Consider the following 21,194-nt stretch of genomic DNA (forward strand, 5'->3'; position numbering starts at 1 on the left):
GAAAGTAAGAGACTTATAGAGATCAGGCTGTTTGGCTTATAAAAAAAGATTAGGATGTGGTTTATTCTAGAATACAAGTAGGTTGGAAACAAGGAAAGTTAAAAGAATTCTTTCTAGTCTTGGGAGGCAACAAAAAATATCTGAGTTGTGTAAATAAAGCAAATATAAGCCATCATTTACGTTTGGAGCATACAGAATGGATTTTTCTTGTTTGAGGTATTCTGTTTCAAGATGGATGCAGTTCTGTGATTCATTCTTACCCAAGAAGTTGCTGAGCCCACTAACAGGAAGATAAGAGAAACACAGTTGACTGCAACATAGAGGAAGTTAATCCAATCTGATTATAATTTTTTTCTTTTAACTGAAACAGTGGAACTGCCATCACTTCCGCTGAGACTCATCAAACTCACAGGAGCAATATTCATTTAGGATTGCCAGATTAACATAAAATTTATGGCTGGGAATTTTTGTGTAATTCAGATCTGATACCCAGCTGCATAATGACTCTTGAGACAGCCCAAATTTATTTGGCAGTTTTGTTGGCTTGTTTTGAGAATAGATGTAACTATTCAGCAATTTTTTGATCTGTTAAATATGCTGAAAAATAACCAAAGAGCCCCACAACTATAATGTTTATCAGCATTCTAGTTGTTTGGTCTAGATGTGACTTTGGAAAGAAGCTGAACAGAGGCAGAAGTTTTATAATGTCTAGCTGTAAATGTCCCCTGCTCCTTTTTGGAGCAGGGGAGAAAATAATTCTTTCAGCTCTGTTTTTCTAAATCCAGGCTTGTGGAAGAGCATCTTGTTCCTTTTCAGTAAAAGTCAATATCTGAAGCATAGCTGCATACTCTAATTCTGGGAAGTATTTATTACTTTGTAATTTAAAACTTCAATTTGTTTTGCAGGTGATTTTTCTGACCACGCTATTCTACCTGTTAAGCTCCAGTGATGAATATTATAAGCCAGTGAAATGGGTGATAAGTCTGACACCTTTGTCTCAGCCAGGTTCCTCCTCAAATATAGTTGGCCAATCTGTGGAGGAAGCAATAAGGTATATTTCTGATTTCTTGCCGTCTGTTTAAATTTCTTCTTTAAATTTGATGTTCAACTGCAAATAATAAACAACTGCAACAGCTTGTGTTTCAAAGATGAATTGCAAAAGTGATTTTAAGAACCTAGCATTGATGATTTTTTCCCCTTTGATTGTTAATTTGATTGGACTTGGGTAAAATTTTTCAGAGGTCTGTGCTGTCATGAATAGTGGTGTTTTGTAAAACTGCTACACCCATGACATCCCTAACTCATCAGGCAGCAGTGTTTGCAGTTGTATTGGCAGTAACAGCTGATGCAGCTCAGTAGGAGCAGATGCATACAGCAAAATTTGAAATGGAGGGCCTGCCATCAGTGCTGTATGCATTTCAGAATTATTTAGTTTGAAGTATTTTGTCTACTGTTGGAGAAAAAGTATCCATTTGTACCTAGAATGTATTAGATACGCTTCTGGAGAATATTTTCCAGTTCAGTTTCACCTGAAAGAAATCTAGTTCATGATCTCCATAAACCAAATTACATCAAAGGGAACACCAGGGGAGCACTCTGCTTATCACACTTGAAACACTACAGTGCTGCACCTACAGAGTGCATCCACAGTGTTTCATGCTTAGTCACCATTTTTGTGTGTTGGTTATAAACTATTTCAGTAATTAAAGGAAGATTTTAAAAATGTTTTTCAATATGGCTCACAAAGATTTCAAAGTAAAGCTAATTTTGGGGTGGTGCAATAAAGTTCATCGCAGATGAAATAAATCATCATCTTTCACCTGTTAGCAGCTTGAAACACTAACATGCTGGTAATGTAATAAACTGGATTTTAAATAAGGTGTTTAAGTCATAGTGTACTTTTGCAAAAAAATTGATGATCTGGACAAAGTGAACAGACTTCATGCTGAATTCTGTACAGCCATTGCCTCTTACACCACTGCTTTCTGTGTCATCTTGTGCATGCATACAATATATGAGGAGGCTTTAAACTGGAGAGGTATTAAATTCGTTTTCCAAACTCATTGCTGAATGTTTGCCATTTTAACAATGGCAAGTTTATATTATGTTGTGTAGGATCTTGAACAAGAATGTTAACTGTTGTAGTCATTTGAAATGAAGGGGCAATTCAGGTAAAAAGCAACAGATTTGGAATGCTGCCAAAAAGTTAATAGCCTTTTTCTTGAGTGACTGCTATTGAGTTTTCATTGATCACATGGTTAGTATCTCAGTTCTATCTTTTCTGAATAGTGTGAGTGGATTTAGAAACTGATACTAGTCTCACAAATTGTTCTCTTTAGCCCAGGGTAGAGGGGAACAGTGTGGAAAATGTTTTATCTGGTCATGGATACTATGTGAGGAGGATTGTATTGAATGCAGTTATAAGTTTACAGGTTTGTGACACAGATGAACCAAAGTATTTCTCAGAATTTGAGTGGAGGAAAGAAAGAAAATAATTTTAGAGAAGCCAGAGGAAAATGAGTATGAAAGAGCCAGCATGCATCATTAACTGCAAATATGGTGAGAAAAAGCCAGTGTCTGGAGAATCTGGACAATGGAGAATGGGAAGCAGCTTGTCATACACAAAGGACCTCGGTCTGTTTATTCGCTAAGCTAGCCTGAATCAGTCACTCATATTTGATTGGAGTAGCCTGTACTTGGTGCCTTATTTGAATTCTTTGGATTGATTCTTCTGAGATTTTCAGAAGTTTCTCACTTCTCAGTTGTACCTAGGGATTTATCCTAATGATTCTCAGTTAGCTTGCATTCCACTCAAAACTTATTGTGATCTTCAGTATGTAAATATGGCGAGTGTAGTAACAATTTCTCATGAATTTATGCGTGTCTAGACTATTGTCATATGAAAAACAATTGCTACTTCAAACCCTTTCTTTTGTCCCAAAGTAGCAACTGTTCTTTCTTTTTGGAGATGAGTTGTTGCTGCAGAGGTAGGAACCTAAAAATGGCTTGTCCTCCTCATCTGCAAATGGCATGCAAAATGGATATTAGTGCTTGGTGGTAGGATGGAAGAGGCTCCATTTGTGTTATGAATTATCAAATAATGAAACATCTGTAGTTGCTTTCATCATTAGACTATGACAGCACTACACAATATTAATTCACTCTCAAAATATTCATGCTGTCAAGTTGACCAAAAAAATTTGGTTCATTAATCTCAAAAGTCACCAGCGGTGTTCCAGCTCCCACCACTCTTCACCAGGACATATCACGTGCACAAAGCTAGGACAGCATCTAGTCCTGTCAAGAAGGCAGAGATCCTTGTGGCAAGAGATTGACCTAAACTCTCCTTTGCTCATAAACCAAATCATCCTCCATGTTGCCAGTTACTTCTGTGGTCTTTTACTTGAAATGTGTTTGTGAAAAGCAGTAGGAAACTTGGATGTAATCAGGGAAGTCTGTTCCTTTGTGTGCTTTGCCATTTATTTCAGAGGAAAAGAGTAAGAGAGACAGAAGAGGAGGGCAATTGGCAACTTGTTTTTATAGCTCAATAAATCCCTTAATTTAAATATGTTACCCAGCAAGCTCTTAAACAAAGATGATTTCCCATTTCAGTTTCTCTCATTGAAACTGTGTTGTGTTTTTTATTTTATGGACTATAAATAGCTATAAATTTTATAAATACTTTAACTCCTTTGATGGGGAGTTTGCAAATACAGTGACAGTTCTCTGTTCACACAAATAGATTTATGAGCTGTATAGGGGTAAGAGCAACTTTCCAGGCTGCTTTTGAGCCAAGTGTTGAATCTCACTGTTTCTGTCAAAATACCACAGATTATAAATCTGAATTTGAGTAGTGGGAAAAATAGATGCGGCTGTGGTGACACTATAGGAGTTTTGAAGAAGCTGAGTGTCATCCAAGAACTGCCTGCTGCAAACCATGGGATGAATTGCCCTTCTGGCCTTCGATAGAAAATTAATTCATCCAGGATGCCAGAGAAGCAAAATGCCAGCAGTATGTATCAGGTGGTGGGATCAAGCAGGGATTTGACAAGAGCGTCATGCTATGCCTGCTCCGAGAGCTTGTTTCGCAAACCTAGTGGTACAAAGGCAGAGCTGTGAAAGAGAGGCGATCACTTGGAGGCACCAGCCAGCATAGCTCCACCAAGGACAAGCTGTGCTGGGGATAGCATAAGTCTTGCTTTGAGGAGGTGACTGTCCTCGAAAGAGGACCAGGGACCTCCCACAGTAACCCTCTGGGTGAGCATGGACAGGAGAAGGGGCTGGCTGTTCTGCTGTGTGTTCAGCAGGCCAAATTCCAACTCTGGAGATGATGCTGGTGGTAGTGTGACTCAGGGCAGTGATGGGTGATGCTGGTGATGGTCTGGAGTGAGGGCTTGGGTGATGATCAGAGATCACCTTATGCGTGGTTATGGGTGTCCCTTCCCATCTGTAGAAGGCAGGAGAGCTGATGGGAATGTCCCTTGCCACATGGGGAAGGCAGCAGTTTGATGGAAGGAAGGCCCTCCTCTCCCCAGTCCCCCAGGCCTCAGTGCTGAAGAGATGGCACCTTTTCATGGGGGGCAGTGGTAAGGAAGAGGCCATGCAACCATTGACAGTCAACAAAAGAACTCTTTTATAGGTCTCCCTTGGGACTGGAAGGCAAATGGCAATCTAAGGAATGATCTGCTACTAGTTTTGTCTTTTCCTGTGTTGTGAATGTGACTGTAAGCTGGGCATTTGCCTTTACTCCAGATACTTGCCTTCGACTGAGTTTTCTCAGTTCTCACAGGCAGTGCAGCCTGCCTCCAAGGAGCCCTCCAGATGGGAATTGGCAGTGTTTGGACTATGGAACAAACACAGATTTTCAAATTGGTCACAAACCAGTTTTCCCAATTTTGAGTAACTTTCATCATGAAAATGCTCCTCTGATTTTAGACTAAACACTTGTGTATGTTTTGTTGTCATATATTGCATTTATGTCTCCTCATTGTTTGCATCTGTGGAAGGCAGCATTTAATCTACAGGGAAGAGGAAAGGTCAGTAGTTGTGTGATGACTTCCTAAAACACCGTAAAAAATCTGGGAGTAAGATTACTACCGATGGCATGTGTGACCACAGGGATTTCTGACTGATGTATGAAGAACTGGTTCTCTTTCAAATCCACCAACTAATTCAAAATTCCATGCTGGAGCTTCATGTGGCATTGCCTGTAAATGAGGTGGGAAATAATAATTTAGGAAAATTATTATCATCACAAATACTGCTAGTGCCTCAGCAGTAAAAGAGCTTTTGTTCTCTAGTAGTTTTAGTCCTTCAAGCCCAGGTGGTGTATGTTTTCCTTTTTCTTTGGTTTGCAATCTCAGGTCTTTCTCAGTCTGATTCTAACTTTCTTGGTGTGGCCACATTTCATTACTCTTTTTTAATTCTTGACATATTCTTCATTTGTCCTTTGCATTTAATCTATCTTTTTTTTTTTCTTTTTTCTTCCTTTTTTTTATTTTTCTTCCTTTTTTCCCCTTTTTGTTTTTTGGGTTGGTTTTTGCCTGTTTTCCATATTGCATAAGTGGGTATCAGGACAAAAATGTGATGAATTACAAAGGTAATATTCATCATGTGTGAGAGTCTGCCTTGACTGACAGTGGTGGTTAGTTCCCTGTGAATATAGTAAATACATTATTTACTTACACTGAAACCACTTAAAGTCAGCCATAGGAACGAAGAAAGGGAGACAGGGAGGGGCCTGACAGCTGTGGCAGAAGGATTATGCCAGAGTAGGTTGAGTTGCAGGAAGTCTTTTGGCAGCACTCTGTCAGGTTTAGGAAGATGACTTGCTTTAGAAACATGAGGACCACTTGGATGAGTTTACTGTATTTAGGTAATTTAATTCTCAATAGTAGTTAGTGAATTTTTTCATTGTAACTATAATAAATAATGCAGTATTTTGATGGTTCAGGGGAATCTCACATAACAGTATGAGATTTGCTTTGTTCAGAAGGGTTCTGTAAAATAAAGTTGGTTCATGAATCACCTACTTTACTGCTTAAGTAGGAAAATTAAATTCTTTACCCCTCAAACAGGGAGGGGGTGCTCTTGTCTGGATTTTTATTTTTGTTTTGTTTTTGTCCTGAATGGATGAAGCAGTAATTCTCCAAATCACAGGTTTCCAAGTAGTAGCATGCACACCTTTGCCTGAACCATTTTCCTTTCCCTGAGCAGCATGTCGTTCTCTTCCTGAATGCACCATACCCTTCTTCCCTGAAGCTCCCATTCTGCTTGCTCTGGTGGAGATATTGCACATTACTAAGTTGCATGTTCTCACGGCCTCAGTGCAATTTAGTGTGTGCGATACTTTCACATGAGTGCATGCACACGGGTATGGCTGTGGCTTAAAGTTACTGCAGCTTTCAGTTTTGATGGGGCCTGATTACATTGTGAAATGGTCTTAAACCCAGATCAGTGTTCTGAGTGATGCCTTGAAACATGTGTTAGTGGAAATTTTTTCAGTAATGCCAGGAAGATGAGTACCGTTTGTTTTCAGTTTGAGAAGGGTTATCATTATTTGCTTCATTTTCTTCATTTGCCATGCATAACTCAAATTTGATCAGATGTTTCGTTGGTTATAAAAAGTTACTTGAAATATTACATATTTCTAAAGAGGAAATTGTTATCCTTAGCTGAAATTGGTTGTAAAGTCAAAAAGAAAGATTTGATGTAGAAAAAAAATATAGTGTCATGATGGATGAAATAGGTTCTTAATGAAATTTCAACTTTAATTTATTTATTAACATCTAAAGAGATCTGTAAAGAACTAGCATACAAACAAACAAACAAAATTCTCAGCTGTTAAAACATCTAATTGATTTGCTGTTTCATCCTGGCAGTGATTATGGAGAAAATGAGACAATGATACAATTCCCGCAGAAAACAATAATCTTCCAGCATGTTAAGCTAATGCTTAGAAAAAGCAAAATGTGTGGTCTTGTTTATTTTACTGCAACATTGATAATTTCTTTCAGATAAATTTTTCAAAGAAAACTATTAACTGATGGTGTTTTGACAGAATTTTTGCATGCAGTGAATGTTCTTTAGTAGCAGGAGTTACTTCTTGCTGAAATCTTATGTCACAGGAATGCATTTAGTAGGACTTCACTGAAATTTTTCAAGCTTTGCTTAAGGTGTATGTTATGAGATGTGAATAGAATTGAACAATTGTCTTAATGATTCTGTCTTAATCATGAAGCCAATGGCATCCTGGCTTGTATAAGCATCAGTGTGGCCAGTGGGAGCAGGGCACCTGTACTCAGCACTGGTGAGGTGACACCTTGAGTGCTGTGTCCACTTCTGAGCCCTTCAATATAAGGAGGACACTGAGGTGCTGGAGCAAGTCCAGAGAAGGGCAGTGAAGCTGGTGAAGGGTCTGAACATGAGTCCTGTGAGGGACAGCTGAGGAAGCTGGGGGTGTTTAGCCTAGAGAAAAGGGATCCTGGGGGGACCTTATCACTCTACAACTCCTGAAAGGAGGGTGTAGCCAGGTGGGGGTTGGCCTCTTCTCCTAGGTACAAGAGGAAACTGCCTCAAGCGACACCAGGGAAAATTCAAGTTGGACATTAGGAAGAATTTCTTCACAGAAAGGGTTGTCAAGCATGGGAGATGACTGAGCAGGGAGGTGGTGAAATCACCATTCCTAGAAGTATTTAACAAACAACCAGATGTGCCATTTAGTGGTATGGTTTAGTTTACAGGGTGGTGATGAGTCAAAGGCTGGACTTGATGATGTGGGAGGTCTTTTCCAATCTAAATGATTGCATGATTCTCTAATGAAATAATTGCCAAGTCTAAAACTGGGAATAACAGCCACTTATATTTTGATTTTAATTACATTGAAGAAAGGAAAGCTTCAGTTGAATTATTGGAAAAAGAGTAGAATGTAGTCTGTAAATCTATGAGATGCCACATTATTTCAGTACATATGCTGAACCAAAGTGAAAATAACCATAGCCTGATTATCTTAGTGGGGTAGATAGTAGTATTTTTAAGCTGCCTATTTTAGTAGCAGTAAACATGTGACTTGCTCACACCACTTCTTTAATCTTAAGTATTCTCATATTTGCAAAAAGAACCACCCTAGGATTTTTCTTTACCCGTATTTCCTTTTATATAGAAAATACTTCTTAAACACAAAAGCTTTCTGTGTATTGCTTTATGTTCACATGATCTCAATTGGTTATTCAAAGAATATTTCAAAGAAAAATGGATCTTCAAAGAAAATTTCAGAAAAGAATTTATTTGCTCATATACTTTACTCCAAAATTTACCTGAAACTATGAAAAAATGTTCCTTATTTTACACATGTAATTTTGGTAAAGCATGTCACAGTCTGTAAATTTAATCTGAATTTTACAGTTTACTACCTCTAATTCAGAAGATTATCTAAGTGCATAACCTGTTGCTGAAGCAGACAGTCCTGTTCTTTCTGCCCTGCAGGCTGGTATCTAACACATTGAGAGGCTACTGAGGACTCCTTGCTTTATGAGGGACAGTGCCAATATTTTGCCATTGGCTTCTTTCATATTGCAGATGGCATGTTCTGTATGTTCTAACAGCAGTTTGTCTTAGTGCATATTTCTAGTGTGAAATTCTCTGGCTGTCCAGTGCTTTTTAAGACTGAAAATACCTGTAAACATGTGGAGGGTGTGGGTTAGTGCATGTGCAAGTGGGAGCATGTTTAAACACATAAGCAGATTTCCCTGCAATCTTTAATGTAATTACACTGCATCTTAGGTACAAGTCCCTTAATTATGTGTTGCACTTAGGCTTATATATACACACTACTTTTCTTTAATACAACAACTTTTTAAAGGTTACTTATGTCTCAAAACCCAATATTTGAATGAATGATTAATTGGTAATGACATAAATTGTGCCAGTAAAGAGAGTGATGCTTAAGTTACATCTGGAATTTAGATCAGCCAGTTAGTTTTCCTCTTTGCTTCTAAGGCAGGCTAACTGGAAGGGATGGAAAGAAAAAGGTTGCTGAAAGACTTAAATAAATATATAGGAAAAAGATACTCCATCAGGTAATTCTAAGAATATAAGTATAGTATTAGAATTATTTTTAGTATAATGTTGTAGGCTTCTATGTTTACACATCTGATAATTCTTTATGTGTGATTTAATGTTGCAGTATATGTTATTATAGTCTTGATTAGATTTCTGCTATCTAAAATACAGATATATTGTAGTGTAAGAAGACTGCATGAAATTTTATATGAAACTTCAGGATTTCCTGATATTTCAAAGATTTAACATTACAGCTTTAACTTTTCCCGCTTTCAAGTTATAAGGTCAGTCCATTGTTTATTGTCTCCACCAACAGAAGCAATGAAAATACTCCTTTATGCTTGTTTTTCATAATTTTATAATAGGAATAATCTGAACAGCCTAGGAGTTCCTAAATATAAGACTGCAGTAGATCTCAAGCAGTATTGACTCAAGCCAGTTGTTGCTCTCATTAATGAACTTTTCAAGCTAAAATGGGAATCCTAAAGAATTTACATCCTTACAAGGAGAGTGGAGAACAATAAATATTAATGCCAGTGCATGCTAATAACTGAGTAAGGCTGAAGGGAAGAGAGTGCATATCTGAACAGCAAAATATTAAAGGCCATGAAAATGAGAAACTATCCTCTTAAAAGCTGAAGTTTTCACTATGAAATGAAAGGATCATAAACTTCAGCAGATAGAAATAGGCATAAAGCACGTGCTGAGTTGGATTCATTTACTCAAAGCTCTGCAAAATGCTGTTAAACAAAAGTATAATTTTTCACTTGTGACAGGAGCAACAAGCAGTCAGAGGGCTGAGGGGATGACAAGGGGTGCTCAGCAACCACAAGGCTCAGGTCGTTGCAGGGGGGAGGTAAATTCATGCTGTTTTGCTTATTCTGTGAAGGTAAGTAGAGGGAGTTGCATTGTAAAACCTTTCTTATGGATGAGCTAAAGCAGAGTCAGAAATTACAGTGACTGTAGAAGAGCTTCTAGAACAAAACAAATTAAATGAGCAATAGCAAATTGTTGGGAGTGACTGATGATAAGTCACTATAGAAATCTCAGGGGCAAAATAAAAAAAAAAAAAAAAAAATTGTTCCAGGAAACCCAGGAAGTACAAACTTGTAAGCTGGATGGATATTGGTAGTGTAAGGCTGAGTAGGAACTTAAGGACGTACCAGCACCTGATGAGTATGATTTAGTTGCAAAGAATTGGTGGAGTTTTCACAGAAGGGAAGTTCTGCCTCATTCCTCACGTTTTTTGAAGTGTGGGCAAGCAAGACCCTTAATAAGTTCATCTGTATGCTATGTTCTACCAAAATTTAATAAAGGCTTTTTACAGTATCGCTTTCCTGAGACTTTCAAGGATAAGGGGTATTGTCTTTATACAGGAAGAGGATATGTTTAAATTAGATATAAGGAAGAAATTGTTTGCTGTGAGAGTGGTGAGACACTGGAACAGGTTTCCCAGAGAAGTCGTGGATGCAGCAGGATTGTAGACAAACTCAGTTAGAAGACAACAGTGTCTGGGAAATAAAATGACTGGTGAAATGTAGTGTTGATGAAAGTGATGCATGTGGGGGAGAACCAGTCCTAACTTCACACATAAACTGATTACTGCTGTGCTTACTCTTATCACTTGGGAGCTATATTTTGTGCTACACAGGCTAGCTCAGTGCTTGGTAATACTTAAAAAACAGGTACCAGGCATATCAAACGTTAAGATTTATACACAGACCTAGAAAACAGAAACACAGCATAGTACTCTCATTGTATGAAACTATGATTTTCCGGTACCCTGAGTTACTGTGTGCCATTCTAGTTCCTGCATCTCAAAAAGCTAGGAGTGCAACAAGACTGGTTAGAGAAATTAAGGCATGCATCAGTTTCTCTGTGAGGAATGACTGAGCTCTTTAGGACTCTTCAGCCTTGAAAAAAAGAGCAAAGACGTGACTTGCTTCAATTGTTACACAATTGAAGTTTGTAAAATCAGAGCCAGTGCAAAAAGGATGACTGAGTTGGACTGTCTGTGGTCCCTTCTAGGATAAAATCTTAGCATCACCAAAAAGCGACAAGGCACTTCCAAAAAATGCACTGGTTCATGAAGCAGGCAGAAGGGCATGGGTAAGGTCTTGCAAAAGAACACTGGAATTGCAGTAACTTGAAGGATTGAACAGGAGGAATAAGAAGATACATTAGAAGATTAATTAATAGAAAGCCTGCATGAGGTTCATAATATCCCCTGAGGTGGAAGTAGAGGTAGGAAGAATGCTCAAGGGGGATTGTTGAAGAGGTTTGTCTATTTCCTTTGTTCCTTTAGCATCTGCTTCTGGACTCTACTGGAGATGGCATGCTGGCTAGACAGATCTTTTGTCTGGACAAATTTGCCTCTTTATATGTTATATTCCAAGATCAATTTTAAGACCACTGCAGTATTGCACTTAGTAAACATTGTCTACTCATGATAAAAATCTGAAAATGTTAGAAATAAATGATTCAGAAATAATTGGTCCTTTCAAATGTTCTTCTCAGAAGAATAATTGTAAGCGTACGATTACAGGCCAAAGTAATAATTAAAAAATAATAGAAATACAAAGACATTTTAAAGAAATAGTCAGATATAGAATTTCTTACAGGTTAATTGTTATTTTTCACAGCATGTAGACATTTCTCTGTTAGGGAAGAAAGTCTGTGTGCCACTGTGTACTTCAGACTGGTTGCCACACTTTAATGGTGTTTTGATAAAGTCATTGGAGGCTTGTCCTGCCTTGGGAGGTGTAGTATGCAATATTTGCATCAGTTATGCCATCTGGAAGAACCATGCTTTGATAGAAATCTGTATCACTTTATCTGATTAGTGTCATTACTAGCGTGCGTATGTTGGAGCTGTTTTGTTTAGTTGTATCATTCATGAGGAGGAATTAATTTCAGCAGCAAAACTGTTGAAATCTTGTCATGGAGTCATCTCTGAAAGTAATTTGCATATTTATATTGCTCCTGAGATGATCTTACTCTGTCAAGCAACACTTCCTGCCACTTCAGCTTTATTCGTAGCTAGAATGTATCTTAGTGCGCTTAGCTTACTTTCATGTTAAATTTGAAACTGAAATATAAAGGAGGTCATTTTTTATCCCTAAAAAGAACAGAACCCTTAAAGAGAGTCAAAGAACAGCTTAAGAGCTTTTTTTCAGGACTTCTTGAAGTAATTTCATTCTTCATTGTTCACCTGGTGATCACTTGAAGTTCAGGGGATCGTTGTAGAAGAAGAATACGTTGGTCTTTTCAAAGATAACTGGCAACTTGTCTTTTGCAACAGATCTTGGTGGCATGTGAAGAAAGTTCTTCACACACCTCCAAGAGTTCTTTGGTTTTGAAGTTATGGTGACAGTGAGTGTTAATTTCAGCTGGGGTAAGACAGCGCTGATATGTTCTTGCTCTCCAGCCATGAGTGTACTGGCTTCTTTCCTGGTGGGAGTGCAACTATTTAGGTCACTGCTTATGAGTTGGCTGGAGAGTGGGGACCTGAGCTATTTTGCTAAAACTAACCCGTCATGTAACCATTGTCATGAATTCACTGTAAAGACGAAAAAGCTGAATTCATTGTAGAAAGTGTCATGGCACATAATGAAGACTGTGCTGGCAGGTAGACAGAGGAAGGGTCATCTGGGACAGAAGTGAATCTTTGGAACAGGGGAATGGAAGGGCTCCTTTCCCGGGACACTTCTGAGCTAACCTGATCTGAAGATAAATTGTGAAACCGTGCTGTGAAGTTTTGAATGCATTTCACTTATACTTTGAACTCTCTTTTAAAATGTGGTGGTTGTATTCCCAAGAGAAACTGAATAGCTGAGGTCTCTCTTAAAGCATCATTTTGAATTAGTTCTCTGTACAGAAAGGTCTACAACAAAGATGTAGTACAATCCTTTTAGTGTTTACTCAGAGAATATGGGAAAATACCAATCATCAGTGGTGTGAGGAAGATGACAAAAGAGTGAAATTGTCTTAATCTAACAGTATCTTTGGCTGAGGGTGTTCCCGTTACCAAGCTTGCATTTTAATTGGATTACAAACTGTTGTATGGATTGTAAAGGGTTTTGTAAGGAATTTAGAGAAATGCTATTTCTTGCAAACTTTTCCAAAGATGAATACCACTTTTTTCTAGTTTTTACTCTCATGCCCATTCACAAGCCAGGGCTCATATGCCTGTTCATATAAATTTAGTATAATAAACAGAAAATCCCTCTTCTGAACTTATGCTTACTCTAATCTTTCTGGTAACTCAAATTCTCATTATTTCAGCCCATATGCTCTTCTTTCCTCCAGTGCTCTGGGAGCAGAGAGATCTAGAAAATCAAATTAACTCCAAGGTCAAAAAATCCATGATCTGAGCTGAAGGGCTCTTTTCAGCTGGAGATGCTGCAGCGTTAAGTTGAAATTTTTGAAATGTCATTGTGTCAATAACAGTGAGCAGACTTTACCTGCAGGCTCTGTGAAGTGCACCTGAATTCAGGTGAATATACATTTGATATAAACTACAATAGTAATAAAAGGGATGCTCTAGACGTTTTATGGCAAATCCCATAAAAGAGAAAAAAAATCCACAAAACCCTGAAAAGGTAGCCCTTTCCCTTGTGGAATCTACAAGCAAATTCCCTACCTTAGGGACAGAACTTAGTAGAAGGAACTTTTACCAAAAATAGGCCAGCTGTGCAGAAGCATTTCACAGAAGTTTCTTCATTTTTAATCTGAATAATATGAAGCATGACCTATGTACTCTGGTGTGGGTTTTTTTTTTTTTAATTTTACATGCTTTTCAAAGCTCAGTAAAATGGAATATGTATGTCTGAGTATGCCTTGTGCCAAATTGGCATGGAGTGCTCATAAATTACACATTTGCAGATGACAGCTCTTGCAGGTAAAGTGGTTCATCCAGATACAGTGCCAAAGTGAGACGTGAGCAGCAATTCGATTTTCTGATTTCTGAATCATACAGTTACTCTTGTATATAAAATGAAGCTGTATGTGTGCCAATAATGTATTAAGAGATGAAACTTACTTACTGTCATAATTAGACCAGGAAGGTCTGCATTTTACAGATGGTAATAAATTCATGCAGCACTGGCACACCCACATCATCTTTAAGGTCTGGTATCTCAGTTGCAGAGTAGCTGAAGCAAACTGCTGATAAGATTGAAGTTAGTGTTTTCAGAATTTTTTTTTTTTTTTGCTGCCTTAGCCATGAAGCAAAATAGATACGAATTTCCAGACTTTAAGATACAATTTTTAGTTTTTGTGACAGTTACCAGAAAGTAACAAATACGAGTTTTCAGAGAGATTAAGGTTCTCATGGTCCACACTTGCCACAAAGCAATATCCCCTGTGCCTTTATTATGACCATTTATGACTTCACATGAGGCAGACACAAACCAGGGGAGGGAGAGAAGGAGAATGAGACTAGGTGCAGCCTCCTCTCTCTTCCTGCTTCACCCCTGGCACTTCCCAACTTCCCTGCTCTGTGAGGTAGCTTCTCCTCTCAGTGTATTAGTTGTGAGTCTTAGAGGCATAGAGGTGCTATACTGTTCTACAGTCTGTCAGAGGTATGCACTGTTTGGCCATTGAAATATGTGTCAACTTGCAGAATGATATTAGACCAGGACTACCTGTTAGTTCTGGACTAGTTTTTCCCTTGTTCTACCACTGCATCTGACTGCCAGGTCCTTGAGCTGAGACTAAGAAAGCAACTCGTTTTTGAGACACCTTCAGTGTTTTTTCCACTGGGTTGCTGTCTCTGTTTTTGTTACCACTGTCTTCCCTTCTTCTGTAATCTCTCTGGGAAAATCTAAAATGACTGCTTGTAGATGGTTATTTTAGATTCAACTGAAGTTGATAATTTACATACTTTTCTGTCTCATGTCTTGTACACTGAAATGTAGTTTTGGTGAGTACATATAGAAATTGTTAAGACCTTGTTAAATTTACTACAGTACAGAAAACATATTTTTGAAAAAAATGAGATACTCAAGGACTGTGATGTGTTTGTGCCACAGTTCCTGTTGAATAAGAAAAAGATTTGATTGAACATTACTGCACGGGTTCTTCTTAGAAAGATATTATGCTCCTATGAAATCCTCAGAAAGAGTAGACGTGAGTTAAATGTCACAAAAAATGCAGAAAATTAAGACTTTTAAGTAGCTAAAGTATGAAAGTATCTTGAATTTTTAATGCAAACACACATTTCGCATTGTTACTGTGGCCTTGGGTCTTGGGATTTTCTTGCCTCCTTGCCAAATTTTTATTTTATGACTGAAACGTCTTTTCTTTTAGCTCAAATACAAGTGAGTATGTCACGCTTCAAAATTTGTGGATTTTATATATTTTGGTCTAGCTTTCCATTTTAATATAATAGAAGTTCATCTAAACTGAGAAGTATTGAGGCTTTTTTTTACTGGGGCCACCCCATATTTGTAAATGTTCTCTGCCTTTCTTTTTGCACCATGTAATTCTTGTCTGTCAAAGATTAGACTTGTTATTTCAGGTCATTCTTTAAAGCTTGCTTTTTTCCTTTATTTTTCCTTTCCCTCTTTTGGAGGGGAAAATGTCTGACAACAGTTGTTTCTGGTTAGTCTGTTATAAGAATCTCACTTTTTGAACAGTAGTGCTGATGTGTGAGGTATATTATGCACTCATAGCTTCCAGAGAATTAATTTTAAATAAGATAATTTTGATTCTGAAGTCATGTAGAAATCTAAAAGTGAGCTCTTAGATAGGAAACAATGGCAAAAATATGGACACTGCCTACAGAAATAATAATGAGGATAGTGGCCAAAGAAGCAAAAACTGGGAGTCTTGGAATTCATCTTGGTAGCTCAGAAAAGATTCTACCTAGTAATTTAATATAACAGTATCACAGGTTTCTTTGTTAAAAGGCTTTATGGACACAGTGGAGGAAGGAAACTCTGCTGTTACAGACTTTAGATCCAGAAAGGGCAGTTATCTATGCCTTTCAAAGATTCCTGTTGCATGTCTTCCTGTCCTCCTTGCCCTGCTGCCAGAGTTCCCAAAACTACCAAGACACAATCACTGAGTTATGAATGGGAAATTAACATCAGGACACTTCACATTTATCTTTGCTAAGAAGGTACATGTGCCACCACTTGTGCAATGATGGAACTGTTAGAAGTGTTCTGAGTTGTGAAGCTGAAATAGTGATTTCAGGAAACTTCACTTCTCGAATATGGGTGAAAAACTGACATAATACAATAATGAAATTTGGCAGTTTGAGATTACGGTTTTTGTGACTGTAGATCTAAGGCATGGGTTTCTAGTTCAGTTATGGGATATTCCACATGTGTACCTACCCTAGTGCTGTAAAAATGTCACAGCACTTAGCTCCTGTTTGCAATTTCATGAAGCCGTGGTCACACTTAAGAGAGGAGAACTTTGGATTCAATCCTGTTTCAGCAGGATTGAATTTGGTTACTAGATTTACTATTTGGTTTTTAGTAATGTAGCCTAGTAAACAACCTAAAAGCTGGGGGGATCCAGTGAAAAAGAGCAGGTGTAGAGAAGTAAGCAGATGAAGAAAATGAATGAACATCTAGAAGTGGAAAAGAGGCAAGAAAAAGTAGTTTGTATGAAAAATGGTACTGCTTCTCATATAAGAAAAGGTTATTTTTAATAGAGAATGTGGTCTGATACTTGAGCAATTTCTTTCAAGGAATTTATCCCTGGAACGCATTATTTTTTGTGACTAAATACTTCTAATTACATATGTAGTAAGTATACTCACTTACTTAGGGAACAGATATATAAAGGGTTCAGTGTTACATTTTGAGATCTGTTATTTGTGGCACTGATGGTTTTTCAGTTATTCAAAGCAACCTGTGTTTGTATCTTTGTAATTCTTGGAATCCTCTTGCTAATAAAAATTAACAGAGTTTCTTTGATCGTTTTAGAGGTGTGTTTGATGCTTCTCTCAAAATGGCTGGGTTCTATGGACTCTACACTTGGCTGACTCACACTATATTTGGGATTAACATAGTCTTCATACCATCTGGTAAGAATTTGAGCAATTATATTAATAAATAATATTATGTGATTATTTATTGTACAAAATCAGAAATATTAAGTTTTGCTGACAAGCTTAGGTCTGATCTTGGAGAACATGACTGTGGGAATGGTGGAGAGAAGGCCCTGATTGCTGTCTCACGCTGAGCCTTGCCTTTTTCTGTTTTCACAATGCCAGTTATTTTATCTCTTCTTTCTGTTTCATTTGCTAGATCCAATTCCTTCTCCCTTGTATTCAGTCCAAATGTTTTCAGGTTTTAATTTTATTCTACCTGTCTTAGCTCCTGTTTCTTTCACAGTTGACAGGTGCTGATTTTTCAAGATGCCTAAATGCAGGAAGATGTGGTATCATGGAAATGCATGATAAAGGAATGCTTCTTATTCTCAGTGTTGTTCTCTGACTGTATTACCAGCCTCTGGTTTTCTTTTATTATTTAATCTTAAGTTTTGGAAATGGCTGGACAATTTCTCAGAGAAATGCCTTCTCCCCTGTTCCTCTATGCCCTTCTTTCTCTAAAAAGAATGATAATAATTGTAAAATGTTTGTGTACAAGGAAGCATAAGGGGAAGCTATGAAGCAACAAACCCCAATATAATGGGAAATGGCTGTATTGTAAAGTGCAACTGTCTTAAAGGCATTGATTGTCACTACTTAGAAAGTAATCAGTCTTATTTTTTTCAACTACAAAATATTTCAACTGCAAAATATTAAAAGTTGTTGCTTTCTGGTTAATTAGCCCAAAAAAAAACATACCCCACTTAATTGTGCATTGTATTATCTTTATAATACAGGAGGTGCATGAAATTATAGTGGCAGCAGATCTGTATTGCTTTAGATTACAACAGGTCTTTGTTGTAAGCAGAAGGGTGTGCAGCTGTGTGCACACATTTGCATACAGAAATATATAAGTCATAAATGTCATGTTTGCCTGCTTTCTCACTATTATGGGTGACTGCAGGAGATGCAGTAAGTTAGAGTGAGACTTTGGTTTATTTGCTTTCTTACACAGTAAGAAATGTACATGATTGGTATAACTTCAAGTTTTTCTAAACTGATGCCTCTTAACTCCTTATGACTGTCAGTTGCTGAAGCTCTTTTATATGGGGAATGGTGTAATTTGCTTTTTTCCTAAACCACAGCTATAAAACACCAAGAGCCTCATGTGGCACTTTTTCAATGTTTTATTTATAACAGTTGATGGAAGTGGGACTTAGTGGTGTGGCAGAAGTGTCAGAATGTAACAGTAAATATATTTGTGAAATATGTTTCTGTGATCTTTTTTTCACTTCTGCTTATGTGTGCTCTAGCATTAGCAGCAATCCTTGGAGCAGTGCCATTTCTGGGGACATACTGGGCAGCAGTCCCTGCAGTCCTAGATTTGTGGCTTGTGCAAGGACAGGGATGCAAAGCTCTTCTGCTCTTGGTTTTTCACCTCTTGCCAACCTATTTTGTAGATACAGCAATTTATTCAGATATATCAGGGTAAGTACATTGAACACTTTTTAAAATTAGCATTGCAAAAATGATTGACAGTCTCTGATGCCTTTAATTAAACTCATTTTTCTGCAGCATACAAAACAGTATCTTCAAGTTCAGGAATAACCTCTCAGTAAGCAGTTTTACTGGCTTAAGTGCCTTCATTTTCCCAGGCCGCTTTTCTGTGAGCTTTGACACTTCAGAGGTCTTGAACCCAACATCAGCAAAATGAACTCTTTCAGTTGGGATTGTTAGAATTAGTTTATGTTTTCTATTTATCTAATTATTGAGTAGAGGTGTGTAACATTTCCTTTTTATCTCCTAAAGCCAGATAATGCTGCAGAGCAGATAAAACCATGAGCTATTTAAGGACCCAAAAAAAAAAATAGAGTTAATGTAGAATAAGGACATAAAGTGGTTCAGTTCTGTCTTGTTAGAAATTAGTATTTCTGTTTACTAAATATAATTACACTGAAGAGAGAGTACCTAATGATAATATGCCTGATATTAATACTGATTTTCATAGATTGTGGATCTAGTTATTTTGCATTAATTAAACCTAACAGGTGAAGTATAATCAAATTACTTTTTTTCCCAACAATAAATCATGGATAAATTTAATGCTAGCAGCTATTTAAATAGCCAATAATTCTTCTGCTTCCTAGAATACATTTTTTTGGACTGTAGAGGACGCAAACTCTGTTTACTGTCCAGAAAATATATAGGAGAGGAATAGATTTTCTGACAGTGGAGGAAAATTGTATTCTTCCCAGTTGAACAGTAAGCATTATGATGTCTTGCGGATTAGATTAAACCTATTTGAAGTAGCCATAATTAGGTTATCCAGGGTTTTCTAAACTGATTACCTTCGTACTGTAGTCCTGTATTTCATCAGGTGATCTGTTGTTTCATTTAGAAAACTAGGCAAAAGAATGTTTAAACTGATGCAAATGCTGGGGGAAAAAAAAGTGTTTTAAGTTTAGAAATTAATAATGTCTATTGTTGTAGAAACATAAAACTTTAGACCACATTTGTCTCCTCAGGAAAGCAATCTGGTCCTGCCAGTAGGTTAAGTTTGAGCTGGGTGAGACATGATTGCCGTGTGTCAGATTTAATAGGTCATGTTTCATGGCCTCATTTTGCACACAGTTACGTTGAAAGCAAAGACTTAAAATTTGGGAGTTGAGTAGAAATCAGGACCATGGTAGAAGCCTCAGGAACTGCTGGAGCTCTGAATTAACTAGCTGGTATTTTCTGTGTATTACATTCAGAATTTAAAGGAACTTCCTGAGAATTGTGTGCCAAGTTTCAACTGTAGTTTTTCTTTTACGATTCCATATTGCCGTCATTATTTTAGGCATAAAGAATGAAGAATGATGAGCAGGTTTTGTGTAAATGCTGTTGGTAGGAGTCACATTTTGTCGCTGAACACAGCTGCAAAATGTGAATCTGAGATACAGAAAATAAAAATGGCATGGTTTACTTGCTGCCATAAGAGCTGTTATCAAAAAGCTCTTCTGGCCCCAACTCTCCAGTAAATATAAATATCTTCATTAAAATCTGGTTTTGTTTTTCATCTGAAAACGTTAAAAGCTAATGATAACAAACACTCAATCTGAGAGGCTTTTTCATAACACAATGAGAAGACATGGCTATTTCTTTAAAGGCTGCATGCTAACTGTTCTTTAAAAGATGCACTGCAAGTTGCTATCATCAGCTAACTGAATGGCTTTGCTCAGTGGTCCTCATATTACCTGTTGCTAATTGTGTTGAACTTCAACAGTTCTTGGCCATAAAGTGTGAACAGTCTGTGTAACCAGCCATCTTTGCACTCTCAAAATGGAAGTGTTTGCCATTACGTCCTTCAGACACTGTTCAGCAGATGTCTGTAAAGTAACTACTCTACTGTGGATCTTACCAGCGTTTCAGGCTACAATAGTGTTTGATCTGTCGTGCAAATACAGCGCAGAATACAGCTTGGAACCTTTGTGCAGTCATTCAGACAGCAGTTTATAGTGTAAATATGGGTAGCTATAGCTAGCTGGGTCATTTCCTAAGCTTAATAAAACTTCAGTATTAATTCACATTTCTTAATTGATAATGCTGTGTTTGTTGTTCTTAATTTAATTTTATTGTTCTTGTGGCAGAGGGGGTCACCCTTACCTGACAGGCCTTGCAGTAGCTGGTGGAGCATATTACCTGGGACTGGAAGGGGCCATCATAGGACCAATTCTACTTTGTATACTTGTGGTTGCTTCCAATATATATAGTGCCATGTTGGTGAGTCCAACAAATTCTGTGCCCACTCCATCACAAGCAGCGTGGCCATTACAGATTTACCGGTGAGCTGTACATGTCTTACTTGTATGAGTTGTGTTTTCACACACATCTGTGTACATATTCACAGGTGTAGGGAATGTGTGCCTGGGTTTTATATAGTAGTGTGCACTCATATCTGCATAAGTATTGTAGTATTTGAAGAGGAGTCAGCTGCCCCATATTCTAGAAATAAGAAGTATGGCTAAGTAAAACACTCACCCATGTATGTGGGAAGTATTTGTTTAATTTCTCTCAGCCTCTTACAGAAGGCTCATTTAGAAAATTT

The 21,194-nt window shown here is 37.6% G+C and overlaps 1 protein-coding gene across 2 annotated transcripts in view; it reads left to right on the forward strand.

The window, feature by feature from the left end:
* Window positions 1–21,194, forward strand: part of TMEM245 (transmembrane protein 245) — a 76,597-nt gene that overhangs the window by 49,358 nt on the left and 6,045 nt on the right. For both annotated transcript variants that reach the window (XM_068195568.1, XM_068195576.1), the window contains 4 exons: window positions 906–1,051; window positions 17,001–17,101; window positions 18,421–18,595; window positions 20,737–20,931. In XM_068195568.1, coding sequence (XP_068051669.1) covers window positions 906–1,051; window positions 17,001–17,101; window positions 18,421–18,595; window positions 20,737–20,931 — 617 coding nt within the window. The remainder of the gene's footprint in view (window positions 1–905; window positions 1,052–17,000; window positions 17,102–18,420; window positions 18,596–20,736; window positions 20,932–21,194) is intronic.

Source organism: Anomalospiza imberbis, chromosome 1, assembly GCF_031753505.1.
Source record: "Anomalospiza imberbis isolate Cuckoo-Finch-1a 21T00152 chromosome 1, ASM3175350v1, whole genome shotgun sequence".
Taxonomy (NCBI): domain Eukaryota; kingdom Metazoa; phylum Chordata; class Aves; order Passeriformes; family Viduidae; genus Anomalospiza; species Anomalospiza imberbis.